This window comes from Cupressus sempervirens, chromosome 4, assembly GCF_028749045.1.
Source record: "Cupressus sempervirens isolate cs-2001-9-10 chromosome 4, ASM2874904v1, whole genome shotgun sequence".
Taxonomy (NCBI): Eukaryota; Viridiplantae; Streptophyta; class Pinopsida; order Cupressales; family Cupressaceae; genus Cupressus; species Cupressus sempervirens.
This window is the reverse complement of record NC_143121.1, coordinates 774,896,678-774,917,333: the sequence shown is the minus strand read 5'-3', so window position 1 is coordinate 774,917,333 and position 20,656 is coordinate 774,896,678. Positions and strand designations below refer to the sequence as shown.

Here is a 20,656-nt window from a genome sequence, read left to right as displayed (position 1 = left end):
ATCTTATGAGGAGTTTACTGAGAAGCTCATAGAGAGATTTGATACTAGGGATCTTGAATTATAGTTTAAGGAGCTGGCACAACTCAAGTAAGGGGGATCAGTTAAAACATATATTAGTGAATTTCAAAGGTTAGTTGTGTTGGTCACATATATTTTAGAGAGGAGGTTAGTAGTATTGTTTATTGATGGACTCTCAGAACCCTTGCGAGGTTGGGTCAAGGGACATGACCCAAGTATGTTGCAGGAGGCCACTAAAAAGGCTTGTGACTTAGCACCTTCTTCATTTAGGAGAAAATTTCAGCACAAGGATTCTTATATGAAAAAGGACAAGGAGAAGGACAAAAAACCTTTTTCACAAGGATGCTCAGCCCAAAAGAGATAAGTTGGATAATGACACGTTGAATGATTTAAGAAAGAAAAAGTTATGTTTTCATTGTACAGAGCCTTGGGATTTATCTCATAAGTGTCCTCTCAAGGCTAAGGCAAATCAAATGGAGTATTTCTCAGCAGAAGAGTCATAGTTAGAGAGAGATGATCAACACTCAGATTCAGATGAGGATAGCACTATAGAAGAAAGAAGCATTCCTGAGGATGAGAAGTCATTAGCATGATTAACGGGGGCTCAGAAGGCAATCACATTTAAGGTTAGAGGTACTATCCAAGGGCAAAAAGTGATCTTACTCATTGACACTAGGGATACACATAATTTTATAGATGCACAATTTGTAGCCAAGAGAGGTCTAAAAACTGAGGAGCATGCCAGATTTAGAGTTATGGTAGCTAATGGTGAAAAACTATTATGCACTCAGAAGATATCTAATCTTCACATCAAGTTTGGAGATGGCTATGAGTTGGAAGATGAGTTCTATGTGGTAGACATGGGAGACTATGATATCATCCTTGGCATGGTATGGATGGCCTTGCTAGTAGATTTAACACTTAACCTAGAAAAAATGGAGATGAAGTTTCAACACGAGGGAAGAACTGTCGTACTTAGAGGACTTTCAGATGGGAGTTGCTGAGTAGTTTCCCTGAGGAGAATGCAAAATTTCTTTTGGCATAGTAACATAGAGTGGGCAGTAGAATGCTTCACTATGCCAACTTCACAAGAGCCATAGGTGAAGAGTCATCCACCAAAGATTCAGGAGATACTTGACAGGCACACTAAGGTATTTGGCAAGATTTCGCATGGGGTTCCTCCTAAAAAAGGGATAGAACATAATATTGAGCTTGAAGAGGGAGCCAAACTAGTCGTGATTACTCCCTATCATCATCCTAAGAAACATAAGGATGAGATAGAGAAGGAAATTAAGGAGTTGTTGAAAATAGGGCATATCAAGCCTAGTAAGAGTCCCTTTGCTTCAACAGTAGTGTTGGTAAAAAAGAAGAATGGGACAATGTGCATGTGCATTGATTATAGGGAATTAAACATGAAGACTATTAAGAATAGATATCCCATCCCACGAATAGATGAGCTAATTGATGAGTTACATAGTGCATGCTTTTTAAAAAAGATTGATCTATGGTCAGGGTATCATCAGATCAGGATGAGGGAGGAGGACATTGAGAAGACAACTTTTTGGTGTCACTATGACCACTTCAAGTTTTTGGTTATGCCATTTGGGCTAACCAATGCCCCTGCTACATTCCAGAGTTGCATGAATTAGGTATTTAGGGAGTAGCTTAGGAGATTTGTTTTGATTTTCTTTGATGACATTTTAGTTTTTAGTAAGACTTGGGAGGAGAATTTACAACATCTTGAGATGGTGTTATCTACTTTGGAAAAAGAATCATTGTATGCCAAGGAATCTAAGTGTAAGTTTGGGATGACTGAGCTGCTATATCTTGTACATATTATCAGTACAGAGGGAGTTCGAGTAGATCTTGAAAAAATTAGGGCTATTGTTGATTGGCCTACTCCAACAAATCTTACACAGCTTAAGGGATTCCTTGGTCTCTATGAATTTTACAGGAGATTTATTAAAATATTTTCACAGCTCATTGCACCCTTGATAGACCTTACCAGGAAAGGGACTTTCACATGGATAGAGGTAGTTCAGAGAAGCTTTGATCATTTCAAGAAGGAGATGCCATCATGTCCAGTACTAGCTCTACCAGATTTCACAAAGCCATTTGAGCTTCATTGCGATGCATCAGGAGATGGGATCGAAGCGGTCTTGATGCAGGAGAAGCATCCCATTGTTTTTGAGAGCAGAAAGCTTTGTGGAGTGGAGATAAGCTATTCCATATATGATCGGGAGATGTTGGCTATAATGCATGCATTGGCTAAGTTTAGGTCCTACCTAGTTGGGGGAAAGTTTGTTATCAAAATCGATCACAACAGAATCAAATACTTCATGAACCAATGTGATTTGAATGATAGACAACAGAAGTGGATCATGAAGTTGTAGGCTTATGACTTTGACATTGAGTTTGTCAAAGGTAAGAAGAATGTGGTTGTAGATGCCTTATCTAGGAGACCTCATATTTGTGCTCTAAGTGAGATTATAGGAGTTTGGAGAAATAAGATCACAAAAGAATATGCGAGGGATACTTGGGCTTCTAGAGTAATTGCAGGCACCATACATGATAATCACTATGTGGTGATGGATGGGTTGCTAAAGTTTCAGGACAGGATATATTTGATTCCTTCATCATAATTTAAGGAAGTAATACTGAAGGCATTTCATGATGCACCTACAGCTAGACATCCAGGTGTCTTTAAGACCTACAGGAAGATCCGTAAAAGGTTCACATGGAAAGGGCTCAAGGATGATGTTCAAAAGTATGTTAGAGAGTGTAAAATTTGCCAGAAAAATAAGGGAGAGCACACATATCCTCCAGGGTTGTTACAACCTTTTCCCATTTCAAATAGGAAATGGGAAAGTATTTTCATGGACTTCATCACCGGGTTACCATGAGTACAAGGGAAAGATTGCATCTATGTGATAGTTGACCGATTGACAAAGTTTTTTCACTTCTTTGCTATTCCATCCACTTATATAGTAGCATAGGTGGCTGATCTTTTCTTTAGAGAGATATTCAGATTACATGGGCTACCTACTTTCATTGTTAGTGATAGAGATAGTAAATTCATGAGCACTTTTTGGCAAGAGTTGTTTAGGTTGTGTGGTATTGAACTTACACCGAGCATTAGTTATCATCCACAGATAGATGAGCAGACAAAAATTGTGAATAAATGGGTGGAAGGATATCTGAGGAACTATGTGACTACACAACAGAGGGCTTGGGTCAAATGGTTACATATAGGAGAGTACTATTATAACACCACTTGTCATATGTCCATTAAGATGACTCCATTCATGGCACTTTATAGTTATGAAGCACCTAGTTTCATTGATATGATTTTGGGAGATAGTAGAGTGCCCAAAGCAAAAAACTTCTTGTAGGATAGTCAGGATATTTTGAGGGTGCTCAAGGAGAATATATAGCAAGCCCAAAATAAACAAAAACTAGATAGAGTGTAGTTTTGAAGTTGGGGATATGGTTTACCTGAGGCTACAACCATATAGACAATCATCACTCAAGAAAAGTGGAGCAGAGAAGTTGAAGCTTAGGTTTTATGGCCCCTACAAAGTGATCCGCAAGGTGGGTGAGGTTGCTTATGAGATAGAGCTTCTAGAGAATAGTCAAGTGCATAATGTGTTTCATGTGTCAAGGCTTAAGAAAGCCATCGGACAAAGAGTTGTGCCTTCAGCAGAATTACCACCATTAGATGAGGAGGGAAAGCTTGTATTAATTCCTGAGGCTATTTTGGATACTAGGGAAAGGACTCTACAAAGTAGGTTAATTAAAGAATATTTAGTCAAATGGAAATATCTGCCAGAGGAAGATGCTACTTGGGAGAGTGAGCAGGTGCTACAGCAAACAGGACTAAGATTGCTTGGGGGCAAGCAATTTCAAGGGGGGCGGACCTGTAATGTTTCCAAGTTTTAATTAGCCTTCACGTTCTCCAAGTCTAAGTGGAGGATAAGAAAAATTAAAGTCATTCAATTAAAATTAAAAGGTGACTTTGTATTAATAGCTTCTAGGGTATGTATTAATTATTGGAAGGACAGAAGCTTCTCGTGATTTAATTAATTATTGCCAGGGAGGAATTTCTAGGGTATGTATTAATTATTGGAAGGAGAAAGCTTCTAGCTCTTGCAATTAATTAATATTTTAGTTCCTTCCAGAAGGATGAAGAAAAGGATAAATAGGGTTGAAAGTCTCATTGCTGAAAAACAGATGATTATGACTTGCATTTGATAAGAGCTTGGATGTGTGAATCACACTCCTTTTTGGGCAATAGAGGATGTTCATTCTCTGTTGTAACATTCTAAACATCATTCCCTTAGAGTTTGGCCTTTGGAATACATCTCTTTGTAATTGATTGGAGCATTTTCAGCATTAGTATAATTTCAACCTTGGTTCAACTTTTAGACATTCCTAGGTGTCCATTACAATCGGTGACTTATCTCTGTATCCATTTGCTTTAAGAAATGACGAGTGATTATCAATACTATCTTTTCGTACTGCTGTGTATCGCCTTTCTAAAGCAGTGACTCGATATATCTTAATACATATGGGCGTTAACACAGTATACCTTATTACATATATCTTAAACAGATATTCTACATCAAACCATATTAATCGATAAATGTATGATCTAAACAACGGATGGTTCTAATATAACAGGAGCCATCACAACAAATCTAATACTACATCAAATAACTGAAATCTAATAGTACTTCCAATAATTGAAATCTAATACTACATCCAATTACTGTAATCTAACACCACTCTACAAACAATATCTATGTGATGTATACATGATGCGTTCGCAGTCTACTCAAACTTCATACTGTTGTTCGGTGGAGTTAAAGAGCTTGCGCAAGCCAAAGCTTATTACACAGGCAATCCATCCTCCCAAAAATACTCTCAAACTCCCTTTGACAACGGAAGAGCATGCAAAGTAGGCTCCAACGGCGCCAATCAAGATGAGAACCAAGCTGGAAACCCCAGCCAACAACCCAACTCGAGCAACGTAATGAGTGGAAAAAACAGCAGAGATTAAAGGGTAAAGCGCTCCAGCAGAAAAAACAAAGGCCGATGCACATGCTGCCTCAATAGGGTCTGCAAGACTAATTATAAATGCTGCATGTTCAACTCCCTTGATGGACTTGTTCCCTCTCTGCAAATTGGCCAGTTCAACGTCATGTTGTGTTTTAACAGAAATGAATTCTCCAATCGCCATACTACATGCCCCCGCCGCCACAGCCGCAAGACCCGCCTCCAACACCGTTTTTGCACCTGATTTTCCCGCGCCGGTGCCAATCATGAGCCACGCTGTGCTCGCAACTCCCTCGTTCACTCCCAGTACGGCTGCTCGAAGCCATTGCCCTCTTTGCAGATAATCTTTGTTTTTCTTTCTCGCAGGTTTTGGAGAAGAAGATGCCATGGCAATGGCAAGGTTTGAACTTTTAGGGTTTGGTTTTGGAGAAGGCGTGGCAAAGGCAATGGTTGGATTTTTAGGGCTTGAAATTGGTAATTCCTCCGTAATCCCGCCTGCGGACTCTTTCATCATTCTCTTTAATTCCATTGTCTCTAACTGAAAAATTGACGGGCTTGTTACTCTGCTCTCCATTATTTTCTGCAAGTCTTAGGTATAAAGATAATTGATCAGCTCACACAATAATTAAAAAAGAGAAACAACATAGCAATCAATAAGATAAAGAAATGGGCTTCGAAAGGTACCAGTGACAAATATAGAATATATGTGTCATGTAATCAGCTGCAGCTTTCTCTTATTATGTTGTTCTGTTTTCTTTTGCTGTGGCTGCTGATGTTCCCAAATTGATTTTTAATAATCTAAAACATTCAAGAAACAACTAAACAAAAGCTCTTAAGGGGTTCCGTGTATAGAATCATTTAGGAATAAAGAGAAACAAATTAATAGCACTGATAGAAATCTGATCAGAACATACATGAGAAACATCAACTGGACAAAGCTTTTACGGAAATTTCCAGTAGCATCCCTTATATAGAATTTTAAAAGCAATATAAAATAAGGGTGATGTTTACAATTTCTATGAATGCATGAGGTGTAAGTGGACTGTTTAGGTGCTAACTTCCAGAAGATTCCTCTGCCGACAATAAATTAGAAATATCAATTTTCCGTGTGAGAAGAATATATCGATCAAGCTTTGGTGTAGTTCACTAGATCTTTTGAGTCACAAATATAATACATATTGTTAGTGTTCCCACGTAATATCTGGTCTCCTTCCGTTTTTTAATCGCATTCGCAAAGAAGATCAACTTGGGGAAGGTTTTAGCGGCCAGAACACCGACAAGAGTAGAAAACAGCCACCTCAGGAAATCCATGACAGGTAAGTGCATGTTCGCTTATCAAGTCAACACGAACTACGTCTTTCCTTATAAGTAATGGTTTAGCTGATCATATTATTAAAAGCCAGAGCTCTTATAGTAATAAAAGCGAAAAAATAAATATAACAGATAGAATAACTTGTAGGTTATTATTTATCATTGGGGAAGGCAAATATATTAATTCATTTCACTTCAACAAGATATTATAATTATAAATTCATTTAACTTCAACAACATGTAGCTCCTATGGGGTTGGGAATTGCGAGAGCTTGGAGGATCAATAAGCTGGCCATAGAGGGGGACACTATGCTTATCATTAAGGTTGCTAAGGGAGAGGGTCAGAGTTTGGTTGATTAAAATCATAATCAATGAAATCTGAAGGTTAATGCAAGATTACCATTAGATCCATGTGAAACACATATATCACGAAGGAAATGGTGTGGCAAATGAGCTAGCTAAATTTGGCTATGGTGTCATGAGATTAGTGAAATGGGAGGATGTCAAATTATTAATTATTACCATCATTAACACAAGAGGTGATGGAAAGGGAGCGTACTTTCAATAATGCCACATGAATAATCAAAATAGGTGGTAAACTTCTATTTTTCCATGTGGCTTGAGGACAAGGCTCCTCGTAAAGGGCTTGTTTGGGAAGATCGTATGATTATATGCATTAATGTTTTGACTACCATGAGTATGATTACTACTGAAAAAGGCTGCAGAGGGTAGATTTATTGAGATATAGAGAATAGACTAATAATCAAAATAACAAGTTATAGAATTCTCACACAAACCACAGCTAGCGTTGGCCACTTACAGATGGAAAGAGGTTGTTAACATATGCCACACAGAGTGGATTTTTATTTTTTGGGAAATATTGTGGAGCTATGATGAGTATGCAATGCCTTTTCATTTTTATCATTGAGGCTTTTCATTTTATAATTAGAAACTATCATTCCTGCAACAAGGTTATGTGGTCTGAAGAATTGGTGGTTGAACTTAGAGAAGGCATGGGTATTGGTGATCGCATTGAACTAGTGGGCATGGAGGAAGGAATCCATAGTAGTGAGGCGATGATGGTATATTCATAGGAAGGAATCCTCTTACCATATATGGAGGGTATGAGTAAGCACCATGAGATTGTCTCGATGTAGTTCTTCTAGACATGAAAGCACCAGAAGTCAAAATTGACCCCAAGGTCAAAAGTAGCCTCATAGAGTTGGATTTAGATTTGAACTTTAAAGATGGCATAGGTTAGATAACTAGGAGGTTACGATTGGCTTATTCTTTAGCATTTTTTGTTACTAGTGGTTAGCCCCCATCTCTTTTGGCTTCTATCTAATACTTCAAAAGCTTCAACAACATTTTATAATTATATACTAATAAAAATGACAATTAGATATGATTGACCAACTAACAAAAATTAATTGAAATTTAAATGGAGATTATTGACAACTACATCAAACATATCTAAAAGTCTTATTTGATTCATATTCTAACTTTTTAAATGTTGGAGTCTTATAATTCAACACTTATATCATCTATAACTTTATTTTTGTTATTGTTTTTTGGTTTATTTTAATAGAGGATCAATATCATTGACAAATTTTCTATTGTTTGATGTAGCCTTGATGTATTTATTAATTAATTTAAAATAGGATAATATAAATCAAAATACCACAGTGAGCTTTTTGGTCTACTAGTGAAGTTGAAAGGTTCTCCATGAGCCCACTACACATGAAGTATTACTAAATACAAATCTTGCATATCATACATAATCTTATCCCAGATCAATTGAGAGAATAGATACCCATTAAAAATACTATTTTTATAATTTGATTTAAAAATATGATGAAAAAGAATTTGAATATCTACCAAGAAATTGTGTTCTATGTGTCATTTAGCTAGTAGTTGCCTTGGTAGCATTTTAGTACTTGTCTCTATTGTAAAGTTATATAAATATATAAGTTCGATGAAGTTATTGTCAAAATGAAGAGTAAGTAAATTATAGTTATTGTATAGTTAGAGTACTAGAGAGAACTTTTCTTGTTATTAAAAATTTCATATATATATATATATATATATATATATATATATATATATATATATAATAGGAAAACAAAAACCATACAAGTATTATAAGATGTCCTTAAAATAGTCAAAATAGAAGACTAAACTATGCACCCACAATTAACCAATATAAGAAAATGTTCACATCATAATGTTGTAATTTTGCAACTACCATAGGACTATTTATGGCTCAAATTATCCCACAAGTTTAGTGGGTTCGTAGTAAAAAATCTATATAATAGTACATAGGAGGTTGTAGACTTGATGGAGGTAGGTAGTGAGGAAGGTGTATGGAATGATATCCATATGAATGTAGTTATACTATTGTATGATGTACAATGGAAATATGTGGCCTCCATATGGAAATCAATATATATGGAGGGGTGTGAGTGCATATGGTTGAGTAGGGGCGATTGTATGGTAGATTAGGCGGTGGTCAATAAGTTGTACAAAGTAGGACATATGGTGTGGATGTTGGAAAAGGATGATTGTTGTAGATTGTATGGGGTTCTTTAGTAGGAGTGATTATTGAAATCTAGCTGTATGGTTATTAGGATGAATTTCATGAATGCCTAAGAAGGTTATAATGTAGTATTTAAGGTTTTCTGAGAAGAAATCCAACTGATATTGGAAAATATCATAACAAATCAAGATACATGCCTACAAAAATCCAACATAATGGACATATATATTATATGAGTGGAAATTTCTTGAGGGGGACCAACTGGCAACACGTGACACAAAAAAAACCTATGAATAAATCAAAATAGAATTAAGCCCTAAGATGTTCTAAATTAGTTGGTCCCACTAAAAATGTTTTAATATTTCTATAAAAAAAAATAAAAAAATTAATATTTAGTTTATTTTATGATTGGGATATGAAAATCATCCATCCTAAAATTTGGACTTCCTCAAGCAATTAAGTGTCAAGTGCTCCAAAACTTGTTCACTCTCCCAAGTACCATGGCCAAGTGGAAGATGTTTCCAATGTACTAGAAACACCTTGATGAAATGGCTCCTTAGTTTTTTGTCACAAATGTCAAGGATCTAGGCACATTACAATACATATTTCAATTCTTGTTTTTAGAAGTGGAGGGTTTGGAAGTACATTTCCTCAAATATTCTTCCTATGTTTCACTATAAATAAGAATATCATCAACAAAATAGAAACATGAACTTACAAAATTATTTATGGAATATGTCATTCATCCAAGAATTGAATGTAGTTAGATGATTCATTAATCCAAATGGTATGACTATAAAATCATAATTTATATAGTGACATTGAAAATTTGTCTTTTATAAATCTTTTACTCTCATGTGGATATGATGATATCTAGATCAAAGATCTATTTTATAAAATTAGAAAAATAGGCTGCAAAATGCAACTCATATAAGAGCTCATTGATCCTGGAAATAAGGCACCTATTTTTTATTAACTTTTTGTTTAATGCACAATGGTCCACACATGTAATTTTCCATTCTTCTTTTCTACTAGTAGCACTTATGATACAAAGGGGCTAGAACTAGGTTAGATCGATTCCTTGTTGAGCAATTCATTAATTTTCTTTAAAATCTCATCTTTAATTTTTTTGGGTGATAGTATGGTATGGTGATAACTAGCTTGACACTCACTACCAATTTTATGGTATTCTCAAAACCCTAGTGGGGAGGTATGTCAAGTGGAATGTTGGCAAAAACACTATCATGTTTATCCAAATTGACATGAATCTCACCATCATGGTAATATGTCTATTTCTCATTATAGGTTCTCTCAAAGTGAACCAATGTGCTTCCCAAGCAATGTCATCACATTGGAAGAGGACTCCATCCATCATGCTAAAACACCTTTATTCTTTGATTTCTTGTCCCTCTCATGACAACCTTTTTTCCATCAACTATGATGGGGAATTCAATTGACTTGAATCTCTATGTGTACTTGTCTTGAATTTTCATTTATTGGATGCCTAGACTAACCTTTATATCATTTAGATCCACTATAAAGTATTCTTCCTTTATTGTATTGTTTCCCATGGTAATGCTCAGTTGGGGAACTAGGTGGGTGCATGATAGTAATATTCCTTGAACTACCTTGACTTGGTATTTCATGTGTTCCTTCATATGTAAATCTCTTCTCTTTAAAAGTGATGAGTTTATGAAATTAAGTGTGGCTCTACTATCCAACATTACTATGACCCTCTATACTTGGTGGGTTCCCCATGCCTTAAAAATTGTGCAGTTTGGGATGCTTGTAAGAGAAATGATGCATATGCATTGTACTAGTGCAATGATCCATTTTGCATGGTTTAAGATGACCTCTTTGGGAAAATCCTACCCACTATCTCTTTTGGGTGTCGAATCCTACTATTCTTCTTCACTATCTGATATCACCCAAAGGTAGTTTATTTTTCCTTTACCTTAGCATCTATTCCAAATTTCACATGCATCCTTACAATTAAAATAAATTTTTCTTCTTGCAAGTTCCTATATAGTAGCTTTACATAGTGAAGAATTCTTTGGTAGGCGATTTGTTATCTTTTTCTTCAAGCCTAATAAATTTTTGGCATATGAATAACTCTAAGATGTAGTGCCTGCCCCTAGTTCGCATTTTTGCTATCATTGTCAAACTCTTTTAGGCCATTTTTATGTTGATGATTATTAGTGACATTATTTTGAGATTATTAGATATTGTCTCAGATTCAGCTTATTATATGATGAGATTACTTGGTACTTTATATTTCATGTATGCATGGTGATTATAATAGTGTTTGATATTATTGATGGTGATTAGTTAGATGATTTATTATCATATGTGTTTTCTTATGGATACTTACCGAATGGGTGCATGTGTATGGTGTGCATGTTTGTTTCCTTTCTGTATGGCATTTCTGATGTGGTTAAGGAAGGGAGTCGTAGTCACCTAGTAGTCGGGATCTACACGATGCATCACTTCCTACCATTTCCTGTTTAGCTTACTATATATTGTTCTTGTACATGCATGGATTTTATGTAGGTTGTCGGTACCGGGTATCGACTTCCCTGAATTGCCAGGATGAGCGTACCCTATCGCATTATCTCAATGGTAGGAGAGGAGAGATAAATTTTAAAGTCCAAATCCCAACCCTTTAAGCCATTTGTCCTAATTGAAAATTAGGACAAGTATCTGAGTCAAGTACCCTTCAAATATTTCAGATGACCTAATTCGTGATATTTACCCTTTTGGTTTGAATTTGTATGTGTTTTCCTATGACGGGTTTTTGTATTTTACTTTATGAGTCTTTAGTGTATTTTCTATTAATTAAGCCTAATTAAAAGATTTAATTAATGGTTTAATTTAATGAAAAATTAATATGATATTTATTTTATTTAATTAATTGGGAAATTAATTAAATAAAATAATTAAATTTGAAGATAAAAGTCATAAGTTTAGATTTGGAACGTGATAATATTTATTTAATTTAATACTAATGTATTTAGAGTTCATTTTTAAATAAATAATAATATTATTATTTAAGTTAATAGATATTTATCAATTAAGTTTCAAAAATAAATTTAAAAAGTGGAAAAGATATTAGAATTATTAAAAAATTCTAGATTGCATGATGTGTACATGTGATATATATATATATATATATATATATATATATATATATATATATAAATATATATATATATATATAAAGATAAAACAAGTGGATTTATTAAAGTGAGTGCATGAGATTTGAAATTAATAAATTAATTTTAAAAGGAGTCAAATGAATTTAAAATAACTTGATGTGCATTATTTTAATATTTATTCACATAGGAGTATGCAAACTCTCAAGAGTTGTCATGTAGACCACACAAGAGTTTGCACCCTAATTATGCACGTGTTGTCTACACTTAGGAGTTAGCACATTATTTGAGCACATGGTGTCTACAACATTCTAGAGACCTCATCATCTTTATCTTCTTATCATGGAAGTTATGTGCTTAGTTGTCACGCTTATCTCCTAGTTCTTTCTAGTCACATTCTAGATGCATCTTAGAGGCCTTTATATAGAGGCTCTCCTAGTGTGTATGGACAAGCTTAAATGTATTTGAGAAGCTCATATGCTTCTACATGCTCATATGCTTTCACAAGCACTTCTAGTCACTTGGGGGTTTTGGTTGGTTTAATTCTTGGAGGAATGGCGAATGTTGGAGAAGGAAGGAATTTTTCTATGGACTTCTAAGGCATAGAAAATTAGCATTAGTATTTAGGTGCACTCATGATTTTTGCATATTCCATTTACACTCTTTCTTTTCCTGTCGCAATGCAATTCTGGATTTATAGTTCTGTATGCTATCTTCCTGTCACCACTAGACTTCCTATCGCAATGCAATTCTAGATTTATAGTTTTGTATGCTATCTTCCTATCGCCACTAGACTTCCTGTCGCAATGTAATTCTAGATTTATAGTTTTGTATGCTATTTTCCTATTGCCACTAGACTTCCTATCACAATGCAATTCTGGATTTATAGTTGTGTATGATATCTTCCTATTGCCACTAGACTTTCTGTCACATAAGCTATATGTTCTACCACTGTAGCAGGTTTGGGTTCGAATTAAAATAGAATCTTATTTTTATGCATTAGTTTTATATGATTTATTAGCTAATCTAATTAAATTAAATTAAATTAAGATTAGTTAATAGTAGAAGAAGTGTAATTGATTATTAGTCAATTTAAGTAAATAAATGTTTTAATGAGGGTGAATTAAAAGAAAAGAGATATTAATAAGTGTTTAGTGGAATTAAATAATTGAATTATTAATGAGATTGATTTTACTTAAAATCAATGAGGATTATTTTAAATAAATGATTGTCCTTGAAGTGCTTAAAGGATATTGTGAACTAATTATTTGAAAGTTGATAAGTATTATTCTAATGTTTTGAATAGCATGAGTGATTTTATCTAAAAGTCAATGGGTGCTAGTACAATGATTTATATAAGTATATAATTATCTTATGATTATTTTAGAAAATTTTTTTAAAACAGTGGAGGGATAATTTTATGTTGACATGGAAATTTAATGTAGAATCTTAAACACTTGAAGTATACTTGAAACAAAAACAAAAACCTCATATTTGGCTTAACCATGTGATTGCAAAAGCAAACTAAAATATGTGTTTGTATCTTGTTCTTTATGCTATCCATGTTTGGGGTTTGGGTGGTCCTAGAGTGTTGACCAGTTAGGACGTCTACCAGAGGCTTGGGAGTTATGTGAATGTGATGGTATGTTGATATCATTTGGTCTCGATCTTTTTAAAACCCAACCATGGTAATGTGATGGTATGCTCTATGAGATGTTTGTATTTACTGACTGTTATTGCTTTCTAGTCTTCTTGTGTGAAGCTAAGATTTTAGTGTATGAGACACTTGACTTAACCATTTTTGAGTCATCGATCAGTTATGCTTGGGCTACTTTCCAATCGCCTTGATGGGACTAAAGTTTTTATTTGATCTTGATGATGTCATGTTGTGACATGTTTTGACTTGACCATTTTGGAGTCTCCGATTAGTACTACTTTGAGATACTTTTTGGTTGCTTTTTGAGAACCAATGGATATTGTGATTATCATTGATACCTTTAGTTGCCAATAGAGAGCTGGTGTGGTCATAATTATGAATGGATGCTTTTTAGTTGCTCATGGAGATTTGATGTTCTTATTGTGGATTATCTTTTGGTAATTTTACAGTTGCTTGTATAGGACTAAGGTGAATTTTTGATTTATGATTCCATGAGCCTAGGGTAGGTTATCTACTTGTAGTGTTAAGAAGTGGCTTGCAATGGGGGCCGAGGCCCTAAGTGGCTACCAAGGTAACTCATTGTAAGTTGTATTAATAAGTGAAAAATTTTACACTAAATGGGGATTAAAATGAACCTAATAAAATAATTGTATGTTCTCGCCCATGCCTTGAGTGCTAGTAAAGACTAGGATGGGAGTAGAGACAATGTTTGGTTGCAACTTTGCATTCCATAGTATGCCTTGTTAGTACGAGAGGATACTAGTGGCCGCATACGGATCACTAAGGGGCCAGGGTCTATTGAGAGACTACCAGGGTAACTCTAGCTTGATCCATGCGATGACACTTTCCCACTTACATAGTAGGTTTCCTACATGTCTTTTTTGTGCCTCTAGGTGTAGATGTTGATCTATGTGTTGGAACCTTTGAGTTAGTATACTTTTAGGATTTCCTAAACTTAGAGGGTACTTGTGTTATGTGCTTTTTTATCTTGTGTTATGTGATTTGATAGCCTATTTGGGACTTGATATTACCTCCTCAGCATAGTGGGAGTGGGCCATTTAGGTCTCATGCGGTTGGGTGGTAGTGCTTTTTCACTCTTACCATTTGAGATCCATCCATAGACACTATGGTTGGAGCATTCTTGGTTGGTATTTATCTTCATTTTGTTCTTGGATCTTATGATGGATGTTATTTACTAGTATGTTTCTTTATATTGATGATTAGCATGTGATAGATGATGTTATTTTCTTTGTAGGATCATCTTATGCTTTATTCTTGCATGCTAGATTTCTTTATCTTGTAGCATGTTAGATTTCCTTTTACATATGTTGTAGTATGTTTTAGGAGTGTCATCCCTACTATGATAATGTCAATGATCTCTTTAGTGACTTGGGATGTTACTCGCGAGGGATGGCTAGGGCCCACGATGGTCTAATGATGCTATTGATGGTTGGGAAGAACCACACACTTAGAATTAGATGTGCTTTTATGATGGATGGATATCTTTTATGATGGTTGTTATATCTTTATTGGTTAATGGATGTATCATGTATGTTATTGGTTTCATTTACTTACTGCACTTGCATCATGGATTAGTTTAGGATGATGATGTATCTTTATTTTTACATATGTATATTCTTTTAAGCCTTTCTTACCCTGTGATATGTACAATGGATGATTGAGCATTTTTAATTTAATTGCCAAGAGGCATTCAAAACAAATGTGTAATATGGACATTGGACTTTCTATTTATTCTTTCATGTGGATGTGGTAGTGGTTAGACTTAGTATTAATTAAATTAAATGTGACAGAACATCTTGGGATCCTTAAGGAATGTAACCTATTATGTATACTTACAGTTGATTGTATGTTATTATTTCTGCTACTATGTGTTTGATGTGAATGGTTTATCTTTCATGATTTTAAAAAAAAATTGTTTGGCAAACTTAGTAAAATTTTAGGTTATTTCTTTTGGATCCCTTGGCGGGGCGTTACAGAAGATGAGATTGACAATGACACCATACTTGAAGCCTTCTTGAGAGCCTCCAAGAGGGTGATGAGATTGAAATCCATTACCCATTCATTTAATAATTTTTTTAGACCATCCATGTAAAAAATAGTCTCCCATCTCCCTTAGATATCAGTGACCAAGATGGAGAGCCTCTAACAATTAATGATGTAATTGTCAACTAACCTAGTTTTCCTCAGTTATGCCAATTATTTAAGATCAATTATGGATATTTTCCATCAAATTGATCTATAAGTATTTCTATAAACATGGAATAATTATTTACTTGGTTATGTATGAGTATATCCATACCATGATGCTATCATTTATATGAAACTGCTTCCAAGTGGAATGTAATGAATTTAATTTCTTCTCCTTTAGGCATAAAATTGAGGTTGAAGTATGTATTTACTTTAATTACTCATGCATGTGATCCAAATCCATAAAGCTATGAAAATTTTACCTTGCTTATTATCATTCTAAGGTCATTATTAAAATTACCATGTTCTCCACCATCTAATTACCTCATTCTTAATTCAACATATTCAATGTAAGATATGCCCCCTTCCATATTTGGATTCCTTCAATCTTCCTATAAGCAATCTTTCATTTCTTCAAAATTTGGTTCTCATCCTTTGTAGGGTACTTCTATCTATGGAGGGAATGTTAAAAAGGAGGGTCAAGATTGCACAAGATGGAGATTTTCTTTTTTGTGTAATTAAGTCATCACTATGTCCATTATGTTCTCTGGATATTTTTCCTTTGACTAATTTTGTAGCATTTCCTCCATGAGTTTCTAAGTGTTATGAATATGAGCCTAATTCTTGGTGAGATCTCTCAACAATGACAAGACTTCAGTACCCAGATCTTAAAATTCTCTCATTATAACAACTAAGTGGTATCTATTGAATATGGTTGCTACAATGTAGACCTTTATCTCTGGAAATATGAATATTATTACTATTATTGTTTCATTCAGCTAATAAGGAAACTTATGTTTAATTGTAATATTAAATGCAAATGAGATGTGTCATTCACATGCATTGAGGCATGAATATTTGATGAGTTGTAATTAATTATAGTAGTTATGGGAATCTCAAGAGACCTTCAGTTATAATGTGAAGAGTCTCTCCTATTGTTATATATTCACATCAAGCAAAGGATCTTGTACACTTGAACCTTTATTATCAATAGAATGATCTTTTGTTGTGTGATTGGGTTTTTTCCCTCCATTCTAGAAGGATTTTCCTAAGATATCTTCTCATTTTGATTTTCCCTTTAATGATTTCTTTATTACTATATTTCATCTTTAGTTTCTAGCCTCTATTTTTAACATTGTATTAGAGCTAGTAGTCTTAGATTAATATCTTGGCTTTATGCATGGTGATCGAGAGCTTAGTATTTTTGCATATGTAGGAGCCAATTGTTTTTTTATTAATTTTTTCTATTGTTGATTCTTCCAAATTCATCTTTGTAGTAGAATTAGTTGTTAACATTGATGTGTTTTTATGCATTTAGATTGGTTTTGATTTTATACTAAAGAGCATTTGGAAAGCAATGGTGCATGTATGTATATGCATTCTCTATCAAATTGATTCATTGATATTTCCATAGACGCTCTTTTAGGGTTTCTATAGAAACTATTAGTTTTTTTTGGGTTTGTATTTTTGAGCATTTCATGCTTCAACTTGTGTCAATTTGATCACATGAGTTTAATTTTAATAAAAAAAATTCTTGAGTTCAACAAGGTCTCAATTCATTTGCATATTTATATCAACTTATAGCAATAAGAAAAACCTTCCATAGAGGGCTAAGAAGAAGAGTGGAAATTTTGTAGTTGAAAAATTTTCAGTGTAGAAGAGAAAAATAAATGGCAAGTATAGGAGTAGGGCCAAGAATTGGTGGAAGCATCAATAGAAACCAAAACCTAGGGTGCAATGCCAATGACGATGATAAGATAATCTTTGAGGCAAGCATTGGTGTAAAGGAAATTACCAACTTTGATCATATGGGTGTCCATGATTATCTCCTTCATCAGATATATCAATATGACTTTGAAAAACACTCTACCATTTAGAAGAGAGCCATCATGCCCATTATCAATGGCCATGATATCATTTCTCAAGCTTATTTTGGTATGGAAAAGACTTCCATGATAGCCCTCACAGTTTGTTAGGTAATTGAAACTTGCATTCGCAAGTTTTCAAGGAAAAGATCTGAGCAATGGTATAAACATGAAATCTCTAGACTCAGATCAATCATTTGATGCACCTTTTTATTCCCTATAAGCTACTGCATTTTTCTAGAGTGGAGAATATTTAGTGCATCAAGAGATACTTTGTAAGGGCTTAAAGAAGATTTTTCTCAAGATGATTGGAATCATGCATCGAGATTCATTGCATGAATACCAAAGTAACAACTATGTATAGAGTACTCTCTTAATTATCAACATTTTTCTTGCCAAGAACACAACTATAGGGGATTCAACTTGTTGAGCATTGTCATTCATGAGAAAATATCTTAGGCCATTCTTTTCATTTAGTTGCATGGTAATTGGTGAGCTACTATTTATAAGCTTTGGCTATCGTGTAGTTGATTTTGCACATAGGGAGTTGTTGCTTTATCTTTTCCTTTCTTATAAATATTTCTTCTTTTCATGGTTGAGTTCATGATATGACTATTTTTCTTGATGTTTGGGAAATACAAGATCCACATGATTCTAAGAGAAAATATATTCAACAAATGACTAGTAAGGAATTGCGATTAAAGTGGACAATCTATGTTTAAGCCATTGAAGTTTGCAAAAAAGATTATGATAGATAAGTTTTTATTATACAATTGAGCAATATTTAGAATTCATCATTTCTTTGGTTGCATTGATTATTATTGACTTCTATAATGGATTGATGTTATTATTCTCCCTTTGTTACAAGATATAACTAGGAAAGCAATATGGAGAGAATGTTGCTTTCATTAAGAGGGAGATGTTGACTTTTAGAGGGAAATTTCAGCTTTAGAGGGAGGCTTGATAGTTAAAAGGGAGTGCTTATGGAATCCCCTTCATTTTCATTATATACATATAATGCTTGTGGTATTTGTAAAATTTGAGACTTAAATAAAATTGAGTCTTATTTTGTTATGCCTATTTCTATTCTTGTGTGAATAAATGAGACTGTAACATTAGTTATGATAACTCTTTCACTATGCTATAGTGAACATCATTCTAAGAGAGTCCATGATGTCATCACATTGGGAGAATCTATGATGAGAGTTGGATGTCACGTTGAGAAATTCCATGACAGCTAATGTTGAGAGAGTCCATGAATAAAGGCTTAGTTGTGAATCATGCAAATCTTCTCATGTTGAGAAATTCCATTAATGACAAATTATTACAAGGTTTCATGTTGAGTGATTTGATGAATCAGTAATTTTTATAGGGTTTCATGTTCAATGGTTATATGAATATGAGTATTTCTTATAGGGTTTCGTGTTGATTGATTCCATGAATGAGTAATTTTTTATAGGGTTTCATGTTGAGTGATTCCATGAATATAAGTATATGTTATAGGTTTTCATCTTTAGTGATTCCATGAATATGAGTATTTATTATAGGTTTTCATATTGAGTGTTTCCATGAATATAAGTAATTCTCACAAGTTTTTATGAATCTTATAGGATATATGGGATGATATTTTATTGTTAACATTTTGGTCATAGTCTTGTGTGATTGTTTGGCTAAAGATCTCTCTCTGGGTAAGAGGGAGTGTTAAAGATGGTCGCTTGGATAGAGATATTTATCTTTGGAAATATGAATGTTATTACTATTATTTTTATGTTCAATTAAAAAGGACACTTATGTTTAATTTTAATATTAAATGTAAATGACTTGTGTCATTCACATGCATTGAGGCATAAATATTTAATGAATTGTAATTAATTATAAGAGTTATGGGAATCTCAAGAGACCTTTGGTTGTAATGTGAAGAGTCTCTCCTATTGTTATATATTCCAATCAAGAAAAGGATATTGTACACTTAAACTTTTATTATCAATAGAATGAGCTTTTGTTGTGTGGATGGGTTTTTCCCTTCATTCTAGAAGGGTTTTCCTAGGATAACTTCTAGTGTTGATTTCATCTCTAATGATTTCTTTATTATTGCATTTCATCTTTAGTTTCTGGGCTCTAGTTTTGACAATCTTCATTTATAGGTATAGACTTCCATTCTTTTTCCATAGGCTAGTAGGATCATTAGTTCTGATATAGCTATAAAGTTCCAAATACTGTTGCAATGATACTAATTTGAGTTATCCTATATGCTCAATGAGGTCATGGTCAAATATTTTGTACAATATTATGAAAGAGGTCATATATTCAAGAGAGTTAGCTAGTGAGGTATATCTACGTAGTGTTGCCTATATGGTTTTAGTTAGAGTACCATAGGATGTAAAATAGAAATAGGTGGCCTTTGTATGTGAGTCATGGAGGGGTGTGAGTACATATGGTTGAGTATGGGAGACCATACAATGGGCTAGGTTGTGGTAAATATACCATATTGGGTGGCTCATATGAAATGGGTGGTGGCAAAGAATGGATGTGGTAGACTAGATGAGGTTGTTTCAAAGAAAGGAGCACATAAATCTAACCACACAATTCAAGGGATGAATCTCATCAATGCCTCAGAAGGTTATAGTGGATGAATAAAGTAAGAAGAATAAGGTAGGTCAAAATCCTACCAAAATTGCATAAGCCATATAGGGAAGATTTCAATTCCAAAATGAAAAAATGACCATAATTCAAATTGGAATTTATAAATACCATAGACAAACTAAGATAAATATCTACAAAAATCCAATATGATAGAAATTCATGAAGGATTTGAGTAAGAAAATTCCAAAAAACTCAAAGAACACTTGCATAC

The 20,656-nt window shown here is 34.0% G+C and overlaps 1 protein-coding gene across 1 annotated transcript; it reads right to left on the bottom strand.

Moving 5' to 3' along the window:
* Window positions 1–4,852: 4,852 nt before the first annotated feature.
* LOC149563675 (vacuolar iron transporter homolog 3-like) lies at window positions 4,853–5,653 on the bottom strand. The gene has a single exon (XM_089824057.1). It carries the CDS (start codon window positions 5,645–5,647, stop codon window positions 4,853–4,855), a length of 795 nt encoding a protein of 264 aa, XP_089680183.1. The 5' UTR covers window positions 5,648–5,653.
* Window positions 5,654–20,656: the final 15,003 nt, after the last annotated feature.

Bases quoted from the DNA above. Each gene is read 5' to 3' on its own strand.
- LOC149563675 (XM_089824057.1), bottom strand. From the start codon at position 5,647: ATGGAGAGCAGAGTAACAAGCCCGTCAATTTTTCAGTTAGAGACAATG.